This window comes from Oncorhynchus nerka, linkage group LG3 (genome assembly GCF_034236695.1).
Source record: "Oncorhynchus nerka isolate Pitt River linkage group LG3, Oner_Uvic_2.0, whole genome shotgun sequence".
Classification (NCBI taxonomy): domain Eukaryota; kingdom Metazoa; phylum Chordata; class Actinopteri; order Salmoniformes; family Salmonidae; genus Oncorhynchus; species Oncorhynchus nerka.
This window is the reverse complement of record NC_088398.1, coordinates 22,510,370-22,536,726: the sequence shown is the minus strand read 5'-3', so window position 1 is coordinate 22,536,726 and position 26,357 is coordinate 22,510,370. Positions and strand designations below refer to the sequence as shown.

Sequence of the window (26,357 nt, the reverse complement as noted above, 5' to 3'; positions counted from 1 at the left end):
TACACTAGCAACTATCACAGAACAGCTCACATTTGTTCCGCATGTGCTAAGTTGATCATACAAATATAAGAGCCCGTTTGTTTAGCTTTGCTTTAACATTGTGTTAAGATTGATTTACGTATGGTGATGCCTTCATGATCAGGTTGGGCAGTCTATAGAATGAAAGGGACTACACAGTCAGTTCCTGGTTCCTATCCTGTTTGGAAGGTAGGAATGTAGCCTAGGCGTGATTAACAGCACTAAGTTATATTTTCTTAGTAGATCATAAGACTGCATTGAAACTCACTGTGCTCTGGATCTAAAGTAGATCTCAGAGGGGTTTGGCCAAATGAGGCAAGGCAAGTTTCTATGCAAACCCCAATGTTCACTGGAGAACAGTTAAACTAGTGTAAATTGGATGAAGCATTGAAGTCACACTACCCCCTTTCCAGTGAAGAAATCACCTCAGTAAATTATTTTCTTCCTGAATCTCCTTTTGAGAATTGTATTTTTTTGGTTGTGACATTGTCAATGCGAGTGATAATAGCCTAAAGTAGAGGTTTAGAAATGGGTTGTAATATGAACCGATACGAAATCAGTTTGTGTAACGCTTGACGTGTCCAGATCTCAAATGAATAGGATGATATGGCCTAACCATTTAGAAACAAACTAAACTTTAGTAGAGTTGAATCTGAAAAAGAAGCTGAATCTGTTGGCATCTGTATGACATCTAATACACACCCCATACACGCAACAAAGACAGCACTGTGTAGGTACCCAAAGAAAGCCAGGTTTGAAACTGGGAATCCACAGACAGCTTACCAGGAAACATTACACTCTGCCTGTGCTCTGTTTGTATAAGGTGTGCACAGTAGGTTTATGACATTTGATCACTACTCCAATCAGTGACCTCAGTCAAATTTAACCTTAAAGTAACTGCTCTCAATTTCAGTGTCCATCACTCAAGATTCAAATTGATTGGAATTGTTTGTTTTCACCAACTTTGTCAAAAAACAGTCAATAGTATTAGATATATCAACGCATAGTTATTTTATCACAGCAATGGCAATATCTGAATAGGAAACAGTCGTAGATGAGTCACAGGATCTAAATACAAATGCATGACAGTGCAAAGTTGAGTTCATGAACAGGCTAGTTATAGAAATGCACCAGAGTTTGGATGAGAATCCTTCTGATTTCTGTATCTGTGTGTTAGCCACACTCCCAGGATCTGAAATTAGATGGGGGAGAAAAAATGAATGTGATTAAATGTTTTGTACACTCAGTGTAGATATCAATAGATTTGGAATTGTTGAAATCATTTCTGAAGCCAAAAAGTCTAAATCAAAAGTCTAAAATGTAGAGTGTCGATGACATAATATAAAGATGCAGACAGTAAAAGTCCCCACTACAGAGTGTTATGTTTTCAGTTCCAATTTACATAGTAAAAGGCTGTGGGATTCCTATGTTACACAGCAAGTTCTACCCATTGCCAGTGCAATGCTATGAGGCTACAGCAGGTTGCTAACCTCTGTGAAGCTGAAGAAGCATCCAATCCCACCCACAAAGCGTAAAACCTCCTCAGCATGACTTTGGATGATTGGAGCACAAGGGTCACAGGATAATGGGTTGGAGAAACAGTCCTGTAGTGTGAGGAAGCAAGTAGAGAGGAAATCATTTAAGTCATATGTCCATCACTATCTGACAAACATGTTGCTGGTTTACACTGATAACAAGCCAGAGTCTTTACCGCGTCACAGGTGCCATTATAGTTTGGATGGAAGAAGCCACAGCAGTTTAGAGTTCTCTCCACATCCTTCTGAGTGGCCTCCGACTTGTTCCAGCCCACCTCTAGGAGTTCTTTCTACAGTGGGGGAAATGGATGAAGCGGTGCAGGGAGATTTGAATTCTGTGACCAGAGCCTCATTCAGCATGTCATCAATCAGAGTGCTTCTTTGCGATCAACTGGAAATTATTCACACTTTCCATTTATGTTGTGCCTTATCCATTTGTTAAATATCTAATACAGGACACAGAAGGAAAGTATGAATGATTTCCAGTATTTATTTAAGGTGTTCTACAGATTAAGTGGTCATGAATCACATTATACACATAATATATTGTCACGTACCTGCTGCTCTTTACTGATAGCCAGACATGCGGCAGACACTGACAGCTGCACCACGAACACCAGGAACAGAATAATCATGTACTGAGGCCAATTAAGGAAGCTCACATGTGACAACCCTCTGGAAACAAACTAGGCAACGCGAGGCTGTGTATTTGATAGAGAATTGTTCATAAAAATGAGAAAATAGCAGTTATTAAGAGTAGTCAGGGTACGCATTGCAACTAAGGTCCTCTAGTATACAACAGTCCTCGGTTTCAGTAGGCGTTGTAGTTTGTATTCACTTAACCATGTAATGATAGGGGACATGAATAAAACACATTACAACCACACAAAACCAATCATATCACATGAAGGTGATGAAAAGTGAGTGGATCTAGGATCAGCTTCCCTTCCCCAATCCTAATCTTAACCATTAGTTGGGAAAAATGCAAAAAAACCATGACCCAAATTCAGTGTCTAGGGGCAACATCACCCTAGTCCTGATTGAAGGATACAAAGAACAGCAGGATCTGGTGGTGCATCAGGGCTCCACAGAGGCCCACGAAGGCCACAAATAACAGGAAGATGCCCACGCCAATGACTCCAGCCACCACCCGAATACTGGAGACCAGGCCAAACCATTTCCCCCAAGCAGCTACTCCAATCAGCAGCAAGCTCACCATCTGAAGACCAAGCACAATACAAAGTGATGACAGAAGTCCACTAGGAACAGAAAAGCACTTAAAGGACACTTCATTCTGATTTCTTTGATGTGGGCAAAGTCAACACCATCTCATATTTAGGCTACAACCTTCAGGTTGATTAAAGTCTTTAGACAGATGTTACGATGAAATAAATACATACATTTGATACATAATACAATATTTATTGAGACATTGGGAAAGTATCACATTGAGTATTTTGATTATATTACACATTAATTGCATGACGATAATTTATCACTCTATACAGATATGGTTTTTCAGTTACTGTACCACCAACATAAATTTGCACCAACATACATTTGCTCTGCCCCGAGTAACCCTGAAGTAAAATGTACTTATGGGATTACAAGTAGGCTTATGGTATCATGAGGCTTCTTAAATACCCCCAGAGGTCCTAGTACGCCTGGTTGGGAACCAATAATTTAGACTTTGCATTAACTGAGAGACATTGTGTCAACTGTTTGGAATGTAGCCTACTATCATTTTGATAGGTGTCACAACGACTTAATTTGCATGATAGCCCTTCTTGCCCTGGCTATATCATTCTTGACTAGAATCATGTTGGCTTTTGCACTTTCATTAATAGCCTATCATCGAAAAACAATTCGTACCCATATGGAAACATATTTGCGTGGTACTTACAACATAAAGTATGTTCAGAGCGCATAGGGAATTCTTCGTGCAAACAAATCCTCCGCAAACCATCTCGGACAAAGCAATTATCAGACTCAAATGTGTCTGAGTTGGAAAAGTAAGAAGTCTTATCATTGAATGAAAAACACTGACTGTGGCGTTTTTAAGGTGTGTAGGATTCAAAGGAGGGACAAGTCCAGGGAAATAGGTTTTCAATTTACGGGATTGGTCGTCTTGAAATGATGACTTCACATATGCAAATGCAGCTTTAAAAAATGTGTGATGGCTGAGCAAGTAATTACCCAAGTGTTATTTGAATCACCAGATACTGTGTATGTTTATTTATTTATCATTTACTTAACTAGGAAAATCAGTTAAGAACAAATTCTTATTTACAATGACAGTCTAACCTGGTCAACGACGCTGGGCCAATTGTGCGCTGCCCTATGGGACTCACAATCACGACCGGTTGTGATACAGCCTGGAATCGAACCAGGGTATGTAGTGACACCTCTAGCACTGAGACGCAGTGCCTTTTTGACCGCTGCGCCACTCTAGAGGTTTACTAGGACTAGGCTGCACTGTAAGACATTTCACATAAAATATTCCCTTACAAAAAAAGATTGCAATCAGAGTGCAGTAAGCTGCAAATAATATGTCCAAAAAAATTTCATTTTTTTACTACAGTAATTTTGCAGTGTAACTGCAGTTAGAGTGCAGTATAACTGCAGTACACTACAGTTATTATGTAATTACTGCTCCAAAATACCACAGTGGACTGCAGTTACTGCATTTTACTGCAGTTTCAAAACTGCAATCTTTTTGTAGGGTAAACCCTTACAAAAAAAGGGTAAACCCCTACAAAAAAGATTGCAGTTTTGAAACTGCAGTAAAAGTGCAGTAACTGCAGTCCACTGTAGTATTTTGGAGCAGTAATTACAGAATAACTGTAGTGTACTACAGTTACACTTCAAAATTACTGCAGTAAAAAAAATGCTATTTTTGATGAGGAAAAATACTTTTGAAACAATGGGAGCATATAACGACACTAATGTATCTTTAACCTCTATCCTCTAATTTGGACATAAACAACACTATTGCTTTTCAATAAAACACCTTAATATTTGTTATTCCAGTTATGAAAGTGTGCTCGTGCTTAAGAACAAATGTGATGAATTATACCCCACTAAAACATATTGAAGAACACTGACGGCTAGAGGAACAATGTATAAAATACGTACAGTCTAAACGCTTCAACATATCAAGAATGAACTTTCTAAACTTCTGTGGAACTGCTAACAAATGTTGAAAAGGGGGAGGAGAATGGGCTTTGAAAGCGGTTCGTATTATGATAAATCATTACGGTGTTGAAATTTTGTATACTGCAATAATATATATGCATATTATTTACGTTCTGTGTTAATGTCTTCAATGGAAGAGAAAAAGTTGAATGAATTCATATGAATTTCTATGCCCACCCTTGTACTAAACACGTGGTACAGTCTGAAACCACCAGTTTAACCCCAACAGCCAGCTAGCAAGCTTCAGAATGAAAACCAAACAACGTGATAGTTCATAATTTAGTTTCACTCATAATTATCCATATTTGTCTTATGTCATTGACTGATTTTTTTTTAACACACAATTCTAGCCAATATGTCAGCTCCGAAGAAGGGAGATCTATCTCCCACGGAGAGGGAATTATTCGTAGTTATTGCTGCAGGTAAATCCTCTTTACTTTAATGCTAATGCTAGCTAGCTAGACAGTACGCTTGCTACTGTAGTCTAGATAAGATATCTGAGATTGCTGTGCGATTTCACATTTAACTAGTGCGTTATGTAATGGGTTAAATTATGTTTCTAATGATGGTGACTATATGGCTAACTTGATAGCTCAATTCAGCAAGTTGCATTGGAAGGAAACTTGCTAACTACTGTAGCTAGCTAGCCAAGCTAGTACAGATAGTTATACAAATCTCTAATCTGCTAACGTTAGTATTGTACAGTACTACTAGACGTTATGTTAGCTAGCTAGTCAGTTCATGACATTTCTGAAACAGTTTTCTAGACAAGATAACTGTTGGTTGTTTCAAGCCTTGGTTAACTTGTGGCAGTGTTCATAACTTTCAATGCAATACAATTCCTTGAAGGTATAGCATGCTTGTACAAGTAATGATTGACCTTTGATGCTTTTTTCAGGAAATGTTCAAGAAGCCTCAAGATTATTGGGCTGCAAGGATGTCAGAGTCAACTGTTTGGATGAGGTTTGATTTTTCAACGATATTATATTGTAACATTAGTTTTTGATTGATTTATGCTCTTCATAATTTGTCTGCAAACTGGACAGTAAGGAAACCACAGACAGCATGTCTCTTTTTGTTTCATAACATTGCCTATGTCTGCTCCTCAAGAGGCAGGCAGTCCATTCCAGGCACTCCACAGTTTAGCAAAAGCTATTTTCCGCAATCTCATTGTCCTGTATTGTGCATTCTACAATGCTGTACAATGGGAAATATTTTTATGTGGATCTAATTCGGCATCATTTGTCTATAATAGGCTACTTAAATGATGCATATCTACAACATACACTACTCTGACAGTTCTGTTTCTCCTCAGAATGGGATGACACCCCTCATGCACGCTGCATACAAGGGCAAGGCGGACATGTGCAAGCTGCTACTGCAACATGGGGCAGATGTGAACTGTAATGAACACGAGCATGGATACACGGCACTGATGTTCGCCGGGCTATCAGGTAGGCATATTTTCTCACTGTTCATATTGCTGAGAAAGGATATCCCTGTGTAGATCAGGGTGCCCCATGGTGAATTCATTAATTTGACTGTGTGCGGTAACTCTTTTCTCCCCACCTTGCCATCTAGGTAAGACTGATATCACCTGGATGATGTTAGATGCAGGAGCGGAGACAGATGTGGTCAACTCCGTCGGGCGAACAGCATCTCAGATGGCTGCGTTTGTCGGTAAGTACAGTAAGGATATCACACATAACAGGAAGTGTATGTGATGTCTGTGACGCAGAATAAACTTGAATGACTCCATATTGACATTGCCACCCTTTATTCTGATTGTGTTCATTAGGGCACATTCTGTTTGGAGCCTTATGAATGCAACCTCTGTCACAGTGAGACATCAGAACTTGTTTCTCACCCAGGTGTATCTCCTCTCCCTCTCCCCAGGGCAGCACGACTGTGTGACGGTGATCAACAACTTCTTCTCGCGGGCCAAGCTGGAGTATTACACCAAACGCCAGGGGCTAGAGAAGGAGCCCAAGCTGCCCCCCAAACTGGCAGGGCCCCTCCACAAGATCATCATGAGCACCAACCTTAACCCCGTCAAGGTAAATACCACCACCGCTGTCTCTGGGCCACAATATGGAATAGTGGGTTGGAGTGAGATATTAAGTGATGCATATTTGATCAAAGCAATGTGTACACCAGACCACTCAGACCAGCAAGGACTGTTGGAGAACTGTAAAAGGCAAAATACAAAGACAGACCACCACCAATATAACCCTATCCATGCGTTATGTCACCTTTTTATAAAGCATAGCTTTTTGGCGAATAGTGGGTTATGTCCATCCATCCTACATAGGGAGCTGTTATGTCACCCTTTATAGTGTATGAGAACCCCCCCTTCTCTGTCTGCCTCTCTCAGATGGTGCTTCTGGTGAAGGAGAACCCGGTGCTGGCCGAGGTGGAGGCCCTGGAGAAGTGCCGGCGGGTGATGGAGCTGATCTGTGAGAAGTGTGTGAAGCAGCAGGACATGAATGAGGTGCTGGCAATGAAGATGCACTACATTAGCTGTGTGCTGCAGAAGTGTGCCTCCTTCCTCAAGGAGCGTGATGACAAGCTGGAAGGACTCATCAAGAGGTGGGCGAGGGGGTTGGACTGTAGGGGCTGGTTTTCCAGACATGCATAGTGTATACACATATGAACATGTAAATACATATGGGGCTGGTTACCCGGACACTATTATTACTATTTATAGATATTTTTTATTAAACTGGACTGACAGAGGATGTCAATGCAAAAAGTCGGTAAGATAAGGAAGAAATTGCTATGAAATGCATATATCTGGCTGCACTGATGATGTGTAGAAATACTCTGACACACTAAATCTGTTTTTGATTGTTATGTATACTGTATTGCAATGCATACAACCCCAGATGTCATTGCTGTCCCCATTCAGCTTGTTGAAGGGCCGGGACAGTGACGGCTTCCCGCTGTTCCAGGAGAAGTTCATCAGAGAGTGCATCCGCAAGTTCCCCCACCGTGACACCACACTGCTGCAGCAGCTGGTACGAAGTATCGCTCCCGTGGAGATCGTGAGTCAATCAGTCATCAATCAAATTGATTTATGAAGCCTCTTTTCCCATCAATATTTGTCACAAAGTGCTTTTACAGTCATGCTCTCTCTCGTGATGTCTGTCTGTGTATTTAATATAGACTCATTTTGCAACGTCAGTTTGAGTGAAGCACCACTTGTAATAGTTTCATGTTATGGGCTTAATAACCATTTCAACGTTTATACTGTTAGGCCCGGTTTCCCAGACAATGATTAAGCTTAGTCATGGACTAAAAAGTATGCTCAATGAGGAATTTCCTTTAAAATAGCTTTTTAGTTCATGACTAGGCTTAATCTTTGACCATTAGTGTAATTTTCAATTGTTTGTACTGTATATCTTGTGTATATTTACAATTTTCTCTACCATTTCCCCTTTCTGTCCTGGTCAGGGTAACGATCCTACAGCCATCTCAGTTTTGATCCAGGCTATAACAGGACAGGTGGGCTTCATGGATGCAGAGTTCTGTACCACCTGTGGGGAGAAGGGAGCAGAGAAGAGATGCTCCATCTGTAAAATGGTAGGCACAATGCGCTTTTCTACAGTAACTCATATCAATACAGTCAAATGCTATATTCATATATCCATTGTCATCATTCATAGAACTGCAATAGCAATGGTCATTCTGTCATTATGTATCCTTGCATCCGATGCATGGGCCTCTCTTCTTACCCAACACATGCAACGTTTTTGTATTCCTATAGGTGATTTACTGTGCCCCAGCCTGCCAGAAAATGCACTGGTTCACCCATAAGAAGGTCTGCAAGCAGCTTCAGGAGCAGAGAGAAAAGCACGAGGCAGAGTCAGCCAAGCTGATGGAGCGACAGAGGAAAGGTATTGGAGAAATATTCTTCAGCCGTACATTTTCATGTCACCTCTTGTTTAATTTGTATATGTCTCATTGTAATTTGAAGTGACCAAGGATAACATGAAACACCTACTGTACATTGGTTACAAAACGATAGTTGGTTTTGAATAGGATGCTTCAGCTTCAAAAGTGGTTAGTTAGGTTAAATCGTCTTTCCATTGCGCCGTGTTACAAGGCATCATGTTAACAGTGGGCCACTTATGTGTTTCTCAGAGCAGAGCCAGGCGGTAGAGTCGGCGACAGGCTCCATGCAGGACCTCTCAGTAGGACCCAATGAAGACTCTCCGTCTTCCCCGTTAAACTCTGACAACCAAGCAGACCCCCCTCCCCCCAGCCCTGTCTCCACCACTCCAGCCACAGAGAACTGAAGGAGGTCTGTAAGGGACGTCCAACACAGGTGCACAATGCCTATACACCCTGCTGTCTCCCCTACGACAGGTCTACACTGTTGTCCTAGAAGGTCTAAGGGAGGCCTGCCATGTAAGGCCCAACAGTTAACCTGGGGATGAAGTACGCAGGAGCTTCACGCAAGCTTAAGGCCTGAACCCATGGGAAAGGATCCCTTATTTATTGATGATCTGACATTGTTTTCCACCAAAGCAACGCAACACTATTGCACACGATGGAAGAAGGGTTAGGGTCACGAGTGTCTATGCTTTAAAAAAATATATATATATTATTCCATGTTTTTTTTCATCATTCATGTCCAATGTTAAATTGTACACTAATATAATTATGTCAGTTTTTTTTTCAAGAATAATGCAAAGTGCTTCAGGGAGTGTTATGTAAAGAAGTAGTCGTAGGTTTAATTGCTTTTCTGTTTGTTCATGTCCTTAATTTCCCTAGTTAATAGATAAAGGACATTGTTTCCAAACATACAGTAAATTGGCTTGAATTGGCCAAGAACAAAATCATTTTTAAGTTACTGTAACCTCCTGAAAAAGCAATTTGGCAAATCCCTCTAACAATGTGGCTTTTTTGTTGTTGAATACTGATGTTTCGAAGATGTCAAATGACTGTGATTTGCAATACAACAGAATAAACATCACTACTGTCTCTGTGCTTTTGATTATATGACAGATTACTCATTTGAGTGTCAGCCTGTTTGTATCAGTCATGCCAAACCTTGCCACTCCTTGTCATGCCAAACAATGTTTTGTATGACACCGCTTTGACATGATAGCACAAACAGATCTGGGATCAGGCTAAGACTAGACTCCACTCACATGGGAAATGTGCTTAACGTAGACCAGTGAGGATTCAGACTCCCAAAGTTCTTCCTCCAGTTCATCCTGTACTGTGTAACATTGAACTGGGGTGTCTGTTTGTTGTGTAGTGGTAATGAGAACTGATTCTATTGACTGGTATAATTCAGCTAGAGCTCCCTCTACAGGCTCATACAGCATGACACCACAGTGGTATGACCTCCAGGTGAGAATTTCAATTGTATTTCCTCACATCCTCCTCTTCTCAAAGCATATTAGAGAAGATCTGATGTTCCTCCCCTGGGATCTTCTCCAATGCATTTTGAGAAGAAGCCAAGGAGAGAGGACATGAAGAATCGGTTAAATACAATTGAGATTCACCCCTCTTGTTTCTGGTGCAGTTATCTGAACATGACAGTGAGGATGTTGGCCCCTGGCTGGTTCCATTCCCCAGCAGTGGAAATTGCCTTCCAGTCCACAGTGGAGAACTGCATGATGGATCTCTGCATGGCTCTGTGCACACTGGGATATGCTATCTCACCGAATGGGCTCCTGGGCAGAGATAAGCATCACAGAGAAGCACATATAAATAGACATTGAGAACATTCACTACTTTAGGATTCATACGTTCAATTGTAACATTGCAGAATTTGTATGAAGAGATAATCACCCATATCCCTTATTTGTGACTTACTTTAAATGTTGTATTGATCCATAGTGAACTGCAAGTTGGATGAAAATTATCAAATTGATTGCATATTTTCTCAATTTTTGAATTCAATAGATTAAAAAAGCTGGTGAATTGCAATATAGGGCAAATGCTCTTCTCCTTTGGTACAGTACAGTATTTTACCTTGAGCAAGGTGTCATCCCTCCCCATAGATGCCAGTCTCTACTGGCAGGAGTCTGCCCGGCTGCCAACTGGGGGACACAATGGTGTTCTATACTAAACGGCTGTAATGAACTGTTCCTCTCCTGCTTCACCTCTGTCAACCGGGAATCACTTTAGGTTCAACAAGCATCCCAGACTTGACACAGCAATGTATTGTAACAGTTTCACGAGTTAGTTGCCTATTTTCCCATTTTTGGAATATGATTTCAATATTTGTTGACATACCTCTTCTATCCAATAGCCTCACTGAAGGCACGCTATGGACCACATATTGACGATATCCGGTCTGTTGTGAGTAGTGATTCAGGGATAAAAGCTGCAAAAGCAATTGTCAAACAAGTTTTCATCTACAATACTGTGTCAAATCTAAAGGAGGTTGGTGGGGGTGGAGCTATTGGAGGATGAAATGGCTGGAATGGAATTAATGGAATGGTATCAAACATATGGAAACCACGTTTGAGTCCGTTCCATTTGTTCCATTCCAACCATTAAAATGAGCCTGTCTTCTTTTCCTCCACCCACCAGCCTCCACTGGTCATATCTGTTGTTCCTCACATAACCATGTCAAATGTGAGGGCCTTAGACTGTACAGTATCAGTGGAATCCCTATTCACTCACTGACAGTGTGGAGATGCTACAAGTTCCTCAACTCAGTCACGCAGTCCTCCAGCCTCTTCATCTGGTGTTTGTGCAGAAGAAGAACCCAATGAAAGGTCAGGTGTCCCAGGGCGTCTAGGAATGGAAAACATACAGTAAGGACTTGTAGCCTGGGTGCCAGCCTGTTTCTGCTCTCTTAACAGCTCCATGTGACATTGTCGTGCCAAACTTGGCTTGACAATGACAGCAATGGACTTGACAAGAGCACAAACAGATCTGGGAACAGTCTATAAACAGGACAGGCATGTGTGCACTTGAGGATGGAAAACACAGATCCACATCAAGACAAACTCACACAGAGAACATGCAATGCAATGTTATAGCATATGCTTAGGAAAATAAAGATGGCAATATTTACCTGAAATATATGTTATTTTATCATTTTGGAGGTAATTTTCTGTCATGCAACAGTTGAGGGAATGGTAGGATAGTTCGGTAATTTGAAACATTTACAGAACATTATGAATTGGAAATGGGAAAATTATATTTTTCCTTTCTTGGCTATTCTGATATGACATGCCTAGTGTTTGATTGTCACACATTCCCACATTTAATATAACTGTATGCAGTATCATTATCTGTTTGTGATGTTGGCTACAGTACCTTGTTGAGTATCTCAGCATGGAGAATATTGAAAAGTCTTGAATATTGATGAGTCCTCTATAATCAAATTATGTTCATTTGCATTCTGTGCATTTTATATAACATAATACTGGCATATACTGACATGATTGGTATTTTCCAACAAATTATAATTTACAGGTCACATCACGTCCACAGCCTTGCAATGAATAGGGCCTCATTTGAAATACTTAAGTTATAGATTCCATAGAAGTTATGAGAAGACTACTTTTTGGCAAGGTAAAGTTGACAGACATCAATGTCCCTCATGATTCCATACTTCTGGAGAGCATCATGAAGCCCCTGTAGGAATATGCAGTGAAATTCTAAATATCATTACATCTTCAAAATACTTGATCAATCTTTTAGGTAAAATAAATGAAGTATAGTAATTCAGACATGTCTATCACCTATATGAAGGACAAATCAAACCAACCACCCTACTAGATCTACCTGGAGCCAGGAAACCCCTGTTTTATATTCTTTGTCAAAACAAAGAATTCTGTTTTCTTGCCTCATCTTCAGATTGCACAGGTTTTTTTTTGGGGGGGGGGGGGGGCAGGAGGCAATAATTGATAGATTTTGGTGTAATGTGAGGCTAAATGATAACAATCATGATATTGTTTTATTTATTATTATTATTATTTTAAAGTTCATGATATGACATTATTACTCGTGCTGCAATTGTGTTCCTTCAACAATGGCAACGACTGGTCAGTAGATGGCATACTATCTCTACCTAGTGTATTGACTGCAGGGTGACAAAGGTTTCCCTGAATTGCATGCACTTATTTAATTACATTATCGTGGGCCTATTACTGAATTGTAGCCCAAGTTCACAATTCTATTCTTCACAGTAAACTGGGATGTTTCACAATTTTGACATAATACTTCATATCAATTATAATATACAATTGGGAAAATGAAATCAGTACCTTGAATCTGGTGGCTAAAGGCAAACTGGGAACAGCTCTCTCTAGCATAAGACACAAATCCACTGTCTGCATTTACACAGTGGGATTCCTTGGGGATTCATAGTGAATTCTACACACCCATGAACCTTTTCTCTTGGCTTTGTTCCCATGTTGTCCCTCTCTAGTCCCCCCCCCCCACCCCCTCATATTACCACATGAGGGTCCCTTCCTGCCAATACACACACTCCTGTCATGTTGCTTGTCGATATGTTAATAACTCACTGTGTGTGTGTGCATATTTGTGCGTGCAGGAATGTGTGTGGGATTGTGTGCCTGCCCCTTTACTTCCCACAGGATTCTGTCACCTGATCTACTCCTATATGTCACCGTCTCCATGGTCTGGACACCTACAGATGGTGCTGTCTCAGCTTTCTGCTCCTTTAGATAGGAGAAACATGACAGTGGTATATCGTATGAACTTCTGCACCATTCACCCCATCACCTAAAGGACTGTAGATGGGAAAGCCATCCATGTATTACTAGTCTCCTGGGATAAAATTGTTTGATTGTCTTTATTTTGTGGCGGAAGTGAGGTAGGTGAAATAACTTTTTAGTGAAATATGCCTTGCATTAAAGAAAGAGACAAGGTCGTTAGTTACAAAATCATCAATAGTACAAACAATATATTATGGCTTCACCTTTACATGTATCCAGGCAGATATTATATCACAAGATACAGGCATCTGCTTTGTTTTCAATGCTTTGTGGTATTCTACACAGGAGGAAGGAGGGCCCTATATTTAAGGTTCATATGATAATGACACTGAACAAAAGTGTATCAGATTTCATTCACATAAGCAACAATTAGTGTCTATGTGTGACACTTCTTTTCAAATCTGGAAGACAAGGCTGAAGTGAATGCTCCCACAGAAGTAATTATATCTCTCCTTGCCATGAGTTGCGCACACACAAAGACTCCAGTTAGTCTAGGCACTCCAATCATTAGGTATAAAAATGACAAGGGATTGAGAGGTCGAGAGGAAGAGAATGACAGAGACCGAAAGCAAATTACACAGGCCGTATCAGCTTTCATTTTTGAATTAAGAAGAATAGGTGAGATTGCATGTCAGAACATGGAAGATGATTAAATGAGGGAATATATATTTAAAAATATAAAAAACATTTAACAGAAGAAGAACACATTACTGCAGAGACCAAAAGTGGAGGGTTCTTCTATTATTTTGAATAGATTAAATGTGATGAATAGATTGCGATCAAGAAGCACAAATTACGCAATAGCACCAAATCCCATCAATTGGAGAGACAGGAACAGGATCACTCCAGATGTTTTAGACGCACTGGCTCTCTAGCGCACAGACACATGGGCGTGGTTATCCAGTTACGCCCAGCCTTCAGTCAAGAGATCCCATGATGTGCACCTGAGCGGTTGCCAAAACTAGACTCGGGCAGGCCTATATAAAACAAGCTCAGAACGTAGTATCTCTGCCGCAGACATCAGAGGCACAGAATCAATTTACCTGACACGGGATCTGCTTATTCCCTAAATCCCCAGAAGCAAATATGCACTTAAGCGCATGCAAGTCGTGCCACCTTGTATTCTTGTTTTCTATTCTTGTGAGGAGTTGCCAGGCGTTCAATAATGATGCTACGGAGATCCTATACTCGCACGTGGATACTCCTGTGCAGGATGCCCGGAGCAATGTCTCTTTAAATCGGGCAAGAAACGGCGGGAGAGGCGCGGGAAATACTGCTGGGAACGATAGAGTTGGTGAGTATTGTTCAGTATTCTTTCTCAAAACATTGAGAAATTGTGCTTTGTTTTTAACTGATTTACTTTTAAATGTTTTTATTATTTCTCAAGACAAGTGCATAGACATATTTTTTTCCAGCGCAAGCAGGTTTATAGAGGCTTCTACAATTAGGTTGTTGAGATGGTGTTCTCTAAATTATATTTGAAATTAATATACTACATTCTTAATGTAACTGCTAAAATTACATATGATCAGCTCTGGTCAGTAGCTAAGTAGTGACACTCTCCAGAGACAGTATCAGATGCCCCCACTGAGTGAGACCAGACAAAGCTTGGCACAATGATCTTCCACACACGCACACACACACACACACACACACACACACACACACACACACACACACACACACACACACACACACACACACACACACACACACACACACACACACACACACACACACACACTCCTGGCAAGTGTCCAAGCAGGGCAGCAGAGATGAGTCACCCAGGGCAGCCAGGCTAGCGCTTGGGGAGTGATCGTGTGTCAGCGCCACTGAATGGATGTGTGTTCCTATACACAGGAAGTCTGTGATTGTGGCGGTGTTTGACTTGAGCTCTCTCAGGACCCCGAGCATGAAGGAGAGAAAGGGAGCCTCTCCTCTCTTCATTCATCAAACTCTGTCATAGAGAAGGGGGCACATTGTCACAGAGGTGTATGGCAGTCTGTGAATGGGGCCCTGGCTTGGATTACAGGGAGAGTGAGGAACTGTAGCCTGGAGCAGAACAGTGCTGATAGTCCTACCAGTTGCCTGCTGATAATCCTACAAGAAAGCCATAGCTCAGAACACTAAAGCCCTTCCTCTCATGCAAGTGCAATGCACCATTTCCTCCCTACAAGCCAGTAACCAGTATAGGCTTACAGTCTGTGCCAAAAACCTCCAAATGAACCAAATAGATGGCTGTGTTTGTAAGGTTTTCTGATCGAAAACCCTTTATGTTACCTGCAGTAGGATTCAAAGTGAAACCAAATTGTTTGTGGCCACAAAAGGACATTTTTAATCTTCAAAGTGGTTTGATTCTCATCGTTTTTCTGTTTCTCTCTTTCACAGACCAGAGAAGCCAAGTTGGCTGTAGAGAGCTGAGGTCCACCAAGTACATCTCTGATGGCCAATGCACAAGCATCAACCCCATAAAGGAGCTAGTATGTGCTGGTGAGTGCCTCCCCGCTCAGATGCTTCCCAACTGGATCGGCGGCGGCTACGGCAGAAAGTTCTGGAGCCGGAGGAACAGTCAGGACTGGCGCTGCGTCAACGACAAGACGCGCACCCAACGCATCCAGCTGCAGTGCCAGGACGGCAGCACAAGAACGTACAAAATCACCGTGGTCACCTCGTGCAAGTGTAAGAGGTACTCCCGGCAACACAACGAGTCGAGCCATATGAAGTTTGAGGAGCCTGCCTTGTCTCGGCCCCAGCTTCTCCACAAACACAAAGCCAAAGCCAAAAGGAGGCTAGGGAAGATTAAGCTAAATGAGAATTGGCATGAAGCAGAGCCCTAAGGCAGGACTGCAGAATGCCTCTGTGACTGTGGTCTTGGATTATCTCTTTATTGGGACTGGCTTGTTGTGAGGAGGACCACTGAAAGTGACTTTGTAAAAGCGAATGACATTGGTTGCTTGCTACATCTGAGGGCCAATGGGCACCATTGAGTCATTAGCTAATAAAATGAAATTAACCTAAATGGGGTCATCATGACCAATAGAACTGTCTGGAACCTTAAGATAACTCTCATCATTTAAGTTCTTGTATGACAATGTAAACCTGCTCATAACTCCATTATACAAACAGTTTTACAGCCAATATAATGTAATAAAATAAGCTCTGCATGAAAATGGATTCCCAACACAAAAGCACCACAAATACACAACACAATGTAAATATGTGTACATATATAATATGATATCACATGTCCTCTGAAGTATGATAACATATGTATAAACGTTTTCGATAAGATGTATATGATGTAATATATATGTTGTATTGCTATTCATTTGCTAAACCTTTTAATATGCATCACACATATTTTGCAAAAATCTGTCATTGCTCATGCTTTCATTTTAATAAAACATGTTAACCCAAATTTCCCCTTATTGTATGTTGATTCTTAATTTACCACTTTTAAAATGGACTATTACCCACTATTATTTTTTGCATACTTTATTGATGTTCCCCCTGCAATTATTTTATGTCCTGGGGCCATTTTCAAGTTCTTGTTTCATTGATGTAAGTCCATGTCCTGTGGCAGGCTACTTACACATAGTAATTTAGTTTTAAACATATCTTGGGTGGCAGCGCATGTCGACCACCTACAAATATGTAGGCCTACCCCAAATTGTTCTATGGAACACTAGATGGCATTTCAATGTTGAAGCATGTACAGTTGAAGTCGAAGTTTACATACACCTTAGCCAAATACATTTAAACTAATTTTTTCACAATTCCTGACATTTAATCCCAGTAAAAATTCCCTGTCTTAGATAAGTTATTATCCCCACTTTATTTTAAGAATGAAATGTCAATAATAGTTGAGAGTGATTTATTTCAGCTTTTATTTCTTTCATCACATTCCCAGTGGGTCAGAAGTTTACATACACTCAATTAGTATTTTGTAGCATTGCCTTTAAATTGTTTCACTTGGGTTAAACTTTTTCGGGTAGCCTTCCACAAGCTTCCCACAATAAGTTGGGTGAATTTCGGCCCATTCCTCCTGACAGAGCTGGTGTAACTGAGTCAGGTTTGTAGGCCTCCTTGCTTGCAGACGCTTTTTCAGTTTGTCCCACAAATGTTCTATAGGATTGAGGTGAGGGCTTTGTGATGGCCATTCCAATACGCTTACTTTGTCTTGAAGCCATTTTGCCACAACTTTGGAAGTATGCTTGGGGTCATTGTCCATTTGGAAGACCCATTTGCGACCAAGCTTTAACTTCCTGACTGATGTCTTGAGATGTTGCTTCAATATATCCACATCACTTTTCTTCTTCATGGCGCCATCTATTTTGTGAAGTGCACCAGTCCCTCCTGCAGCAAAGCACCCCCACAACATGATGCTGCCACTCCCATGCTTCACAGTTGGGATGGTATTCTTCGGCTTGCAAGCCTCCCTCTTTTTCCTCCAAACATAACGATGGTCATTATGGCCAAACAGTTCTATTTTTGTTTCATCAGACCAGAGGACATTTCTCCAAAAAGTACAATCTTTGTCCCCATGTGCAGTTGCAATCCGTAGTCTAGCTTTTTTTATGGGGGTTTGGAGCAGTGGCTTCTTCCTTGCTGAGCTGCTTTTCAGGTTATGTCGATATAGGACTCGTTTTACTGTGGATATAGATACTTTTGTACCTGTTTTCTTCAGCATCTTCTCAAGGTCCTTTGCTTTGTTCTGGGATTGATTTGCACTTTTCGTACCAGAGTGCGTTCATCTCTAGGAGACAGAACGCGTCTCCTTCCTGAGCGGTAAGATGACTGCGTGGTCCCCATGATGTTTATACTTGCGTACTATTGTTTGTAGAGATGAATGTGGTACCTTCAGGCATTTGGAAATTGCTCCCAAGGATGAACCAGACTTGTGGACGTCTACAATTTTTTTCTGAGGTCTTGGCTGATTTATTTGGATTTTCCCATGATGTCAAGCAAAGAGGCACTGAGTTTGAAGGTAGGCCTTGAAATACATCCACAGGTACACCTCCAATTGATTCAAATGATGTCAAATAGCCTATCAGAATCTTCTAAATCCATGACATCATTTTCTGGAATTTTCCAAGCTGTTTAAATGCACAGTCAACTTAGTGTATGTAAACTTCTGACCCACTGGAAATGTGATACAGTGAATTATAAGTTGGAAAAATGACTTGTGTCATGCACAAAGTAGATGTCCTAACCGACTTTCCAAAACTATAGTTTGTTAACAAGAAACTGGTGGAGTAGTTGAAATCGAGTTTTAATGACTCCAACCTAAGTGTATGTAAACTTCTGACTTCAACTGTAGGTGAAGTAATCCCATATCGTATAGGCCTACACATACAATTATCATATCCCACTAGTTATACAGTTGCACCAGATCAAGCAATCTTGAATAAATGAATATGCGGCGGGTAGCCTGGGCAGTTAAGAGTGTTGGGCCAGTAACTGAAAGGTTGTTGGTTCAAAACCCTGAGCTGACTAGGTGTAAAATCTCTCAATGTGCCCTTGAGCAAGACAGTTAACCATAATTGCTCATGTAAATCGCTCTGGATAAGAGCATCTACTAAATGACTAAAATGTAAATGTATGCTCAATTGCATCAAGCAGTCAACATTTTAAAAGGCATGAAAGTCATAAATAACCACAAATACATAGTAGATATGATGATATCGAAATCTTGAGAACATCAGCAAAGACCCCACAGATAACATCAGTGACGTGTAGCTCGTATGGGGCTTCCTCGACCGCGCAAATCGAATCAATCACTTGTCTACGCGACTCCGCCCATAAAATAATGAATGGAACGGTACACGGGGATACCGGTAGGATATATTCGTGACATCAATCTTAGTCCGTTTTAACTTCAAATTAATAAATTGTCCTAAAGCATGCAAGAGGAAACGGGCGACATGGCCAGGCCTGTTGATCCAGGGCATTTCTCAACATGCGAAGCCCGGTTGGACAAGCATATTGCGGGACTTCGCAGTGTCGATTTCCCGGTAGCTGTGGTTTTTCCAGCCGGTGGCAGTGGAGAAAGAACGGCGATATTGACACCCAAACAGCTCTGCACGTTTCTCAACAGACTTCTGATAAGCTACACACTTCAAACTTTCGAGAGGTAGCACATGAAGTGTCGAATGTTTGCATGCAAATACATATATGTCCCGTTTGGAATACTGTAGTTTTATGGTCCTGCCCCTTAACCTTGTCACTGCACAAGACAGTGGCCACATGTAAACAAACAATTTCACTGGGGTGCCAACGATGTTATCGTTGAATAAATGTGAGGTTTTGTAATGTCTCAAATTATCCCATTCAAAAGATCTTTACTGAATCCATCAGGTCACACATTACAATTTTGAGTCTTTCTACAACTTCCAAAAACTTTCTACAACGTCCAAAATAGCCTACTTGTTCTTTATACTACCATGTATTTTTGTTTCAATGTGACCATTTCATTTGAATTTGGTTGAAATAATGTATGCAAATAATTTCACCCGAATGTGTTATGTATGGTAATATAACAAGTCATGACACAAGTAATGAAACAAATATACTCAACAAGAATGATATGTCCTAACCGCAGTGCGAAAGCTGTTGACTTATGACTAGACATACTGTTTCTTTGACAGAGTGCCATGGATCCAAAGCATCGTTGTGGTGGTTGCCAAGGAGAGCTTAGATTTGATGATGGACATTATCCACCGCTTCCACCACAGAAATGTCCTAGTGGTACATGGCGGATCTACTCGCCACAGATCTATATTCAATGGGGTCGGGCCCTCAGTGAGTGAGAGGGTGGTATGGCCCGCGTCAAACCAAAGGTGGTCATCATTCATGATGTAGTGCGTCCCTTTGTGGAAGAGGACTTCTTCTTGAAGATAACAATGGCTGCCAAAGAGCAAGGGGTTTGTACATATTCAAAGTCCTCTATCTCTTCCACCGCGACACAGTCAGTGGGGCACAGACGGACCGATTCATTGCTCTCAACTGTAGCCATGTGTACCTACTGTAAGCCATGACAAATGTAAACCACATTGGCTGATATTAGTGGCTAAGGAAGACACTGATATGTTTAGATGGTGATTCATATTTACATTTTATTAGCTGTGACATGATATTGTTGAAGGCTGGTCACAAAAGTGAGAAGTAAGAGCAGGAGCTCTTTGACATTGGGGCTGACTGTGTGTGTGTGTGTGTGTGACTGACTCTCAAAGCCGGCAGTCTGGTCTTCATTAACTTGCCAGTATCCCCGATCATGATTAAATGTCAGTCTCCTCTGAAGAGCATGAGATTAATTTTGATTTTAACAACATGTGTAACACACATAACACATGTTTGCTTTCATTCCATTTGCAAGTCATTTTGCCCCCATTACCTCATTGACCATACTTGTTCTTGGCACAATGGGGATTTTCATCCTCAATCACGTCATGGTCACAAGAAAATAGGATCTCAGGAATGTTGTTTAAAAAGCATTGTATGCACAAGCTGTTGTTTAGCTAGTATTTATTGTTGTTATCCAGCCATGGCTAGAACAATTGTGGTAAGCCTCAAGACACAATAGCATCGGAACCATTTGATACATTATGGATTGATGTGTGTATTTGCCATAAAGAATAAGGAAGAATGACATATTCTGTTCCGTTTATTATTTTGCAGGTTGCTGGGGTTATCCGACCTCTGGTTTCCACAGTGATTGCAACCACATTGGAGGGCTACCTGGACCATTCTCTGGAGAGAACCAAGCCAGTGAGATGCCCCAGGGATTCATCTATGATGTCATCTACTAGGCTTATCAGAGGGTAGGTACTTCTAGGCAGCTCTTGTACACAAAACATTACTTGTAGTCTACCCAAGGTCCAGTTAATAAAAACTGGTAGCCCGATTTTGGGGCTATGTAAAAAATACATAGCCCCGTGAACCCAGCCTGATCTCACGAAAACTCACATTCTGTTTCAATTAAACAGAAAGGGAATGCATCAGTCAGTCTGTTTGACCTGGCTAAAAATTACTATGTTTACCGTGCACATTTGAATTAGGGATGTGACTGATATAACAACCAACTATTGAATGATTTTCTTAAATGGAAATATGCCAACAAGGATGCACCTTGAAACAAAGTCCAAACCAAGCCTTGTACAGTAGTTAGTTTTCACGTTTAGATAATGATTTTGTGAAGTTGTCTCCAGGGGAAATAGAGAACCTTAGGTATCTGCAAAACTTTTTCCAAATCGAGCACTAGTCATGTCCTGCAGGTTTTGAATGTTCCCTCTCAATGTCAAATAATTGCTTTAAAAGGTCCCTTGAATCACATAAAATGACAGTCTGAGAGAGATTTATGCTTAAGAAATAATTAATCCCAGCAATGCGACTAGATGACAAAAGACTTTATGATTCTCATACATCACACCAAGTCTTTACAGTCGTCCATTGTTCACCAGATGTGCTCGAACCTGCAGGGTTTCAAGCTGAAGAGATTGTGGTGTGGGTGCCATCATTTTCACTATGTTCATGGTTATGTCTGGGAAAGAAATGACACATTAATATACTCTGGCACTGTGCAGCCTATCACTCCATCGAACAACAGGAAAAGACCTCTTGGCTTGGCAAAGGTAACTTAAAAATAACATTGAAGTAAAGTGGTTACTACAGGTCTAACTGTCTGTGATTTTTTTTTAATTTACATGTGAGACTATTTGAACATCCAAGAATACTTGTGAAATAATAATGGAAATAATTTCACCGTGGGGTGATATCTCACAAAACTAGAACAAAAAAACAACATGATTTTGGGGATTTTCACAGCATTTAATCATAGAAGGGTCCTTTGGAGGAATGTTTGTTGACATATATTTGACATTTTTTCAAAGTATAATTCATATGAAGCTTTACGTCTTGCTCTGTACTATGAGTAGTATTTTGATTTCAATAACAATTTTCTTACAATAATTTATGAAAATTAAAAAATATAAACATGAACGGTGTTTGGATTTGTTACTTGGAAAACCACTCTATTACATGTAATCTATTACATTCTCTTTATTTGGCTTTTTTTTTACGCCATCCATTCAGCACGAAGCTCCACTATATCCCTATCAGATGAGCGAAGGTGTAGATTTTCCTTTGCTACTTTTTGCCGTAGTTTGGTCGATTTCATTAGTCTTAAATACTTTAGGTCCTTGATGATAAGTAATCCCTTTGATTATATGCCTTTCATTTCAATGCATTATTATGTGTAGGATTTATCTGACATAGTTTGCATTTGTGCCGCGGTCAATTAATGCGCGGGTTATTTGAATCTTGCGATCGGCATTTGAAGTCGGCCTTGTTTTGATTTGATAGCCGGCATTTAATGGCTTTAATATGTAGGCTATGTATTTTTTCGTAAAGCTGACAGAATGTTTTTGGACAATATCCGTTTGATGTGTTAGATTTACCAAGACATCATTTCGTTGTGATAAAAGACACGTTTTTGAATTGCATTCATCAGATTTTGATTGTTTATATGGAAATTGTGTTAGAACATATTCAATATTTATGTTTTATCGTAATGAGTATAAATGTCTCTTTCACACGTATTTGTGGAACAATTCCATATAGGGTGAGTATTGGTTAAATGGGACACAGACAAAAGTAGGACTCTTAAGCTTTGTAATAGATATCTTTAAATATGTACAATGACATAATCAACAATCAATACCCATCAAATACCTAAGTATTTGATGATAAACAATGGGTTCAATGGGTATGACATCATCATTGTGGGTGTGGCATCCCGTGGACTAACAGAGGCATAATGGTAAGTAAAATGACAGTGTTCTGAGGTAAATCATGTTATAAAACATGAAGGAAGGATATTCACTGTCTCATTACAACATATTTTGTAATGGGATGTAATTGAGAAACAAAATTACTGTAAGTGGTTTTTGTACTACAGTACTCTCACCTTTTTAAAATATTACAATTTTGGCAGTTTCCCATTATTTTTACAACAATTATTTTACCAGGTAAGTTGACTGAGAACACATTGTCATTTACAGCATTGACCTGGGGAATAGTTACAGGGTATGAATGAGCCAATTGGAAGCCGGGGATAATTAGGTGGCCATGATGAGGTCCAGATTGGGAATTTAGCCAGAATGCCGAGGGTTAACACCCCTGCTCTTACGATGAGTGCCATGGGATCTTTAGTGACCACAGAGAGTCAGGACACCTGTTTAACGTCCCATCCAAAAGAAGGCACCCATACACAGGGCAATGTCCCCAATCACTGCCCTGGGGCAAGGGATATTTTTTTGTTGTTGACCTGTGTAAAGAGTGCCTTGTACTGGCCCTCCAACAGCGCTTCCAGCATAATCTGGTCTCCCACCCAGGGACCAACCAGGACCAACTCTGTGTATCAGAGGCAAGCCAGCAGTGGGATTCAGGGTGGTATGCTGCTGCCAATTGCCTACTGTCAAACTGGGAGACCCTGTTACTTTAAAACTGACACTCCCCTAGGTCATTTTAATGGAGAAATACCATTTTGAAATAGATGTTTCCTTAACAGATATCCATTTTCTTAATAGGATCAAATGTTCCATTTAATTTTCCTTCATTCTGCTATCGGCTAGCTTGCTAGCGAAAGCTAGCATAGCTTCATTTTACTTGGAAAGATATGACCTCACCAACATTAAAAACCCTAGCTATCTATGTACATAACCATACAAGAATAGTGCCTTCAGAAAGTGTTCACACCCCTTGACCCTTTTCAAATGTTGTTGTGTCACTGGCCAAGACAATACCTCATATTGTCAAAGTGGAATAATGTTTTTTGAATTGTTTACAAATAAATAGAAAATAAAAAGCTGAAATGTCTTTTCAATAAGTATTAAACCCCTTTGTCATGGCAAGCCTAAATAAGTTCATAAGTAAAAATGTGAATAAAACATGGACTCACTCTGTGTGCAATAATAGTGTTTAACAATGTTCTGTAAGGTCCCTCAGTCGAGCAGTGAATTTCAAACACCGATTCAACCACAAAGACCACAGAGGTTTTCCAATGCCTTGCAAAGAAGGGAACCTATTGGAAGATGGGAAATTTTGTTATAAAAAGCAGACATTGAATATCCCTCTGAGCATGGTGAAGTTATTAACTTACGCTTTGGAGGGTGTATCAATACGCCCAGACACGACACAAATACTTCCTAGCTCAAAAACTCCATTTTTAGCCCAGTTTCTGGATAGGAAGGAAACTGCTCGGGATTTCAACATCAGGCCAGTGGTGACTTTAAAACAGTTACATAGTGTAATGGTTGTGATAGGAGAAAACTGAGGATGGATCAACAACATTCTCAATCTCTTCATTCAAAGACCCAATCATGGACACTCTTACTGACAGTTGTGGCTGCTTTGCATGATGTGTTGTCTCTACCCTCTTGCCTTTGTGCTGTTGTCTGTACCCAATAATGTTTGTACCCTGTTTTGTACTGCTACCATGTTGTGCTGCTACCATGTTGTTGTCATGTGGTGTTGCTACCATGCTGTGTTGTCATGTGTTGCTGCCATGCTATGTTGTTGTCTTAGGTCTCTCTTTATGTAGTGTTGTGGTATCTTTTCTTGTTGTGATGTGTGTTTTGTCCTCTATATATATACACTGCTTAAAAAAATAAAGGGAACACTAAAATAACACATCCTAGATCTGAATGAATGAAATATTCTTATTAAATACTTTTTTCTTTACATAGTTGAATGTGCTGACAACAAAATCACACAAAAATTATCAATGGAAATCAAATTTGTCAACCCATGGAGGTCTGGATTTGGAGTCACACTCCAAATTAAAGTGGAAAACCACACTACAGGCTGATCCAACTTGATGTAATGTCCTTAAAACAAGTCAAAATGAGGCTCAGTAGTGTGTGTGGCCTCCACGTGCCTGTATGACCTCCCTACAATGCCCGGGCATGCTCCTGATGAGGTGGCGGATGGTCTCCTGAGGGATCTCCTCCCAGACCTGGACTAAAGCATCCGCCAACTCCTGGACAGTCTGTGGTGCAACGTGGCGTTGGTGGATGGAGCGAGACATGATGTCCCAGATGTGCTCAATTGGATTCAGGTCTGGGGAACGGGTGGGCCAGTCCATAGCATCAATGCCTTCCTCTTGCAGGAACTGCTGACACACTCCAGCCACATGAGGTCTAGCATTGTCTTGCATTAGGAGGAACCCAGGGCCAACCGCACCAGCATATGGTCTCACAAGGGGTCTGAGGATCTCATCTCGGTACCTAATGGCAGTCAGGCTACCTCTGGCGAGCACATGGAGGGCTGTGCGGCCCCCCAAAGAAATGCCACCCCACACCATGACTGACCCACCGCCAAACCGGTCATGCTGGAGGATGTTGCAGGCAGCAGAACGTTCTCCACGGCGTCTCCAGACTCTGTCACGTCTGTCACGTGCTCAGTGTGAACTTGCTTTCATCTGTGAAGAGCACAGGGCGCCAGTGGCGAATTTGCCAATCTTGGTGTTCTCTGGCAAATGCCAAACGTCCTGCACGGTGTTGGGCTGTTAGCACAACCCCCACCTGTGGACGTCGGGCCCTCATACCACCCTCATGGAGTCTGTTTCTGACCGTTTGAGCAGACACATGCACATTTGTGGCCTGCTGGAGGTCATTTTGCAGGGCTCTGGCAGTGCTCCTCCTGCTGCTCCTTGCACAAAGGTGGAGGTAGCGATCCTGCTGCTAGGTTGTTGCCCTCCTACGGCCTCCTCCACGTCTCCTGATGTACTGGCCTGTCTCCTGGCAGCGCCTCCATGCTCTGGACACTACACTGACAGACACAGCAAACCTTCTTGCCACAGCTCGCATTGATGTGCCATTCTGGATGAGCTGCACTA

The 26,357-nt window shown here is 41.0% G+C and overlaps 3 protein-coding genes and 1 pseudogene across 3 annotated transcripts; 3 read left to right on the top strand and 1 right to left on the bottom strand.

Moving 5' to 3' along the window:
• Window positions 1-1,012: 1,012 nt before the first annotated feature.
• LOC115104899 (tetraspanin-13-like) lies at window positions 1,013-3,625 on the bottom strand. The gene is made up of 6 exons (XM_029626295.2): window positions 3,457-3,625; window positions 2,605-2,772; window positions 2,111-2,191; window positions 1,730-1,843; window positions 1,509-1,622; window positions 1,013-1,210 (listed from the first exon to the last, which is right to left on the bottom strand). The coding sequence occupies exons 1-6, from the start codon at window positions 3,580-3,582 to the stop codon at window positions 1,136-1,138; spliced, it is 678 nt and encodes a 225-aa protein (XP_029482155.1). The 5' UTR covers window positions 3,583-3,625; the 3' UTR covers window positions 1,013-1,135.
• A 1,334-nt stretch (window positions 3,626-4,959) lies between these two features.
• Window positions 4,960-9,734, top strand: LOC115114671 (ankyrin repeat and MYND domain-containing protein 2-like). Its single transcript, XM_029643106.2, has 10 exons — window positions 4,960-5,170; window positions 5,647-5,711; window positions 6,064-6,202; window positions 6,330-6,428; window positions 6,645-6,805; window positions 7,123-7,337; window positions 7,657-7,792; window positions 8,202-8,330; window positions 8,515-8,644; window positions 8,892-9,734. The coding sequence occupies exons 1-10, from the start codon at window positions 5,104-5,106 to the stop codon at window positions 9,044-9,046; spliced, it is 1,296 nt and encodes a 431-aa protein (XP_029498966.1). The 5' UTR covers window positions 4,960-5,103; the 3' UTR covers window positions 9,047-9,734.
• Window positions 9,735-14,417: 4,683 nt separating this feature from the next.
• LOC115114666 (sclerostin domain-containing protein 1-like) lies at window positions 14,418-16,880 on the top strand. Its single transcript, XM_029643093.2, has 2 exons — window positions 14,418-14,756; window positions 15,851-16,880. Exons 1-2 carry the CDS (start codon window positions 14,549-14,551, stop codon window positions 16,297-16,299), a joined length of 657 nt encoding a protein of 218 aa, XP_029498953.2. The 5' UTR covers window positions 14,418-14,548; the 3' UTR covers window positions 16,300-16,880.
• Window positions 16,881-19,332: 2,452 nt separating this feature from the next.
• The window catches only part of LOC115114178 (D-ribitol-5-phosphate cytidylyltransferase-like), a 43,460-nt pseudogene continuing 36,435 nt past the window's right edge, over window positions 19,333-26,357 (top strand).

Bases quoted from the DNA above. Each gene is read 5' to 3' on its own strand.
- LOC115114666 (XM_029643093.2), top strand. From the start codon at position 14,549: ATGCACTTAAGCGCATGCAAGTCGTGCCACCTTGTATTCTTGTTTTCT. The intron at 14,757-15,850 runs GTGAGTATTGTT...TCTCTTTCACAG, and splicing joins TGCTGGGAACGATAGAGTTG to ACCAGAGAAGCCAAGTTGGC.
- LOC115104899 (XM_029626295.2), bottom strand. From the start codon at position 3,582: ATGATAAGACTTCTTACTTTTCCAACTCAGACACATTTGAGTCTGATA. The intron at 2,192-2,604 runs GTATCCTTCAAT...AATTGGCCTCAG, and splicing joins ACCAGATCCTGCTGTTCTTT to TACATGATTATTCTGTTCCT. The intron at 1,844-2,110 runs GTACGTGACAAT...CCCCCACTGTAG, and splicing joins CTATCAGTAAAGAGCAGCAG to AAAGAACTCCTAGAGGTGGG.
- LOC115114671 (XM_029643106.2), top strand. From the start codon at position 5,104: ATGTCAGCTCCGAAGAAGGGAGATCTATCTCCCACGGAGAGGGAATTA. The intron at 6,806-7,122 runs GTAAATACCACC...TGCCTCTCTCAG, and splicing joins CCAACCTTAACCCCGTCAAG to ATGGTGCTTCTGGTGAAGGA. The intron at 8,645-8,891 runs GTATTGGAGAAA...TGTGTTTCTCAG, and splicing joins GATGGAGCGACAGAGGAAAG to AGCAGAGCCAGGCGGTAGAG.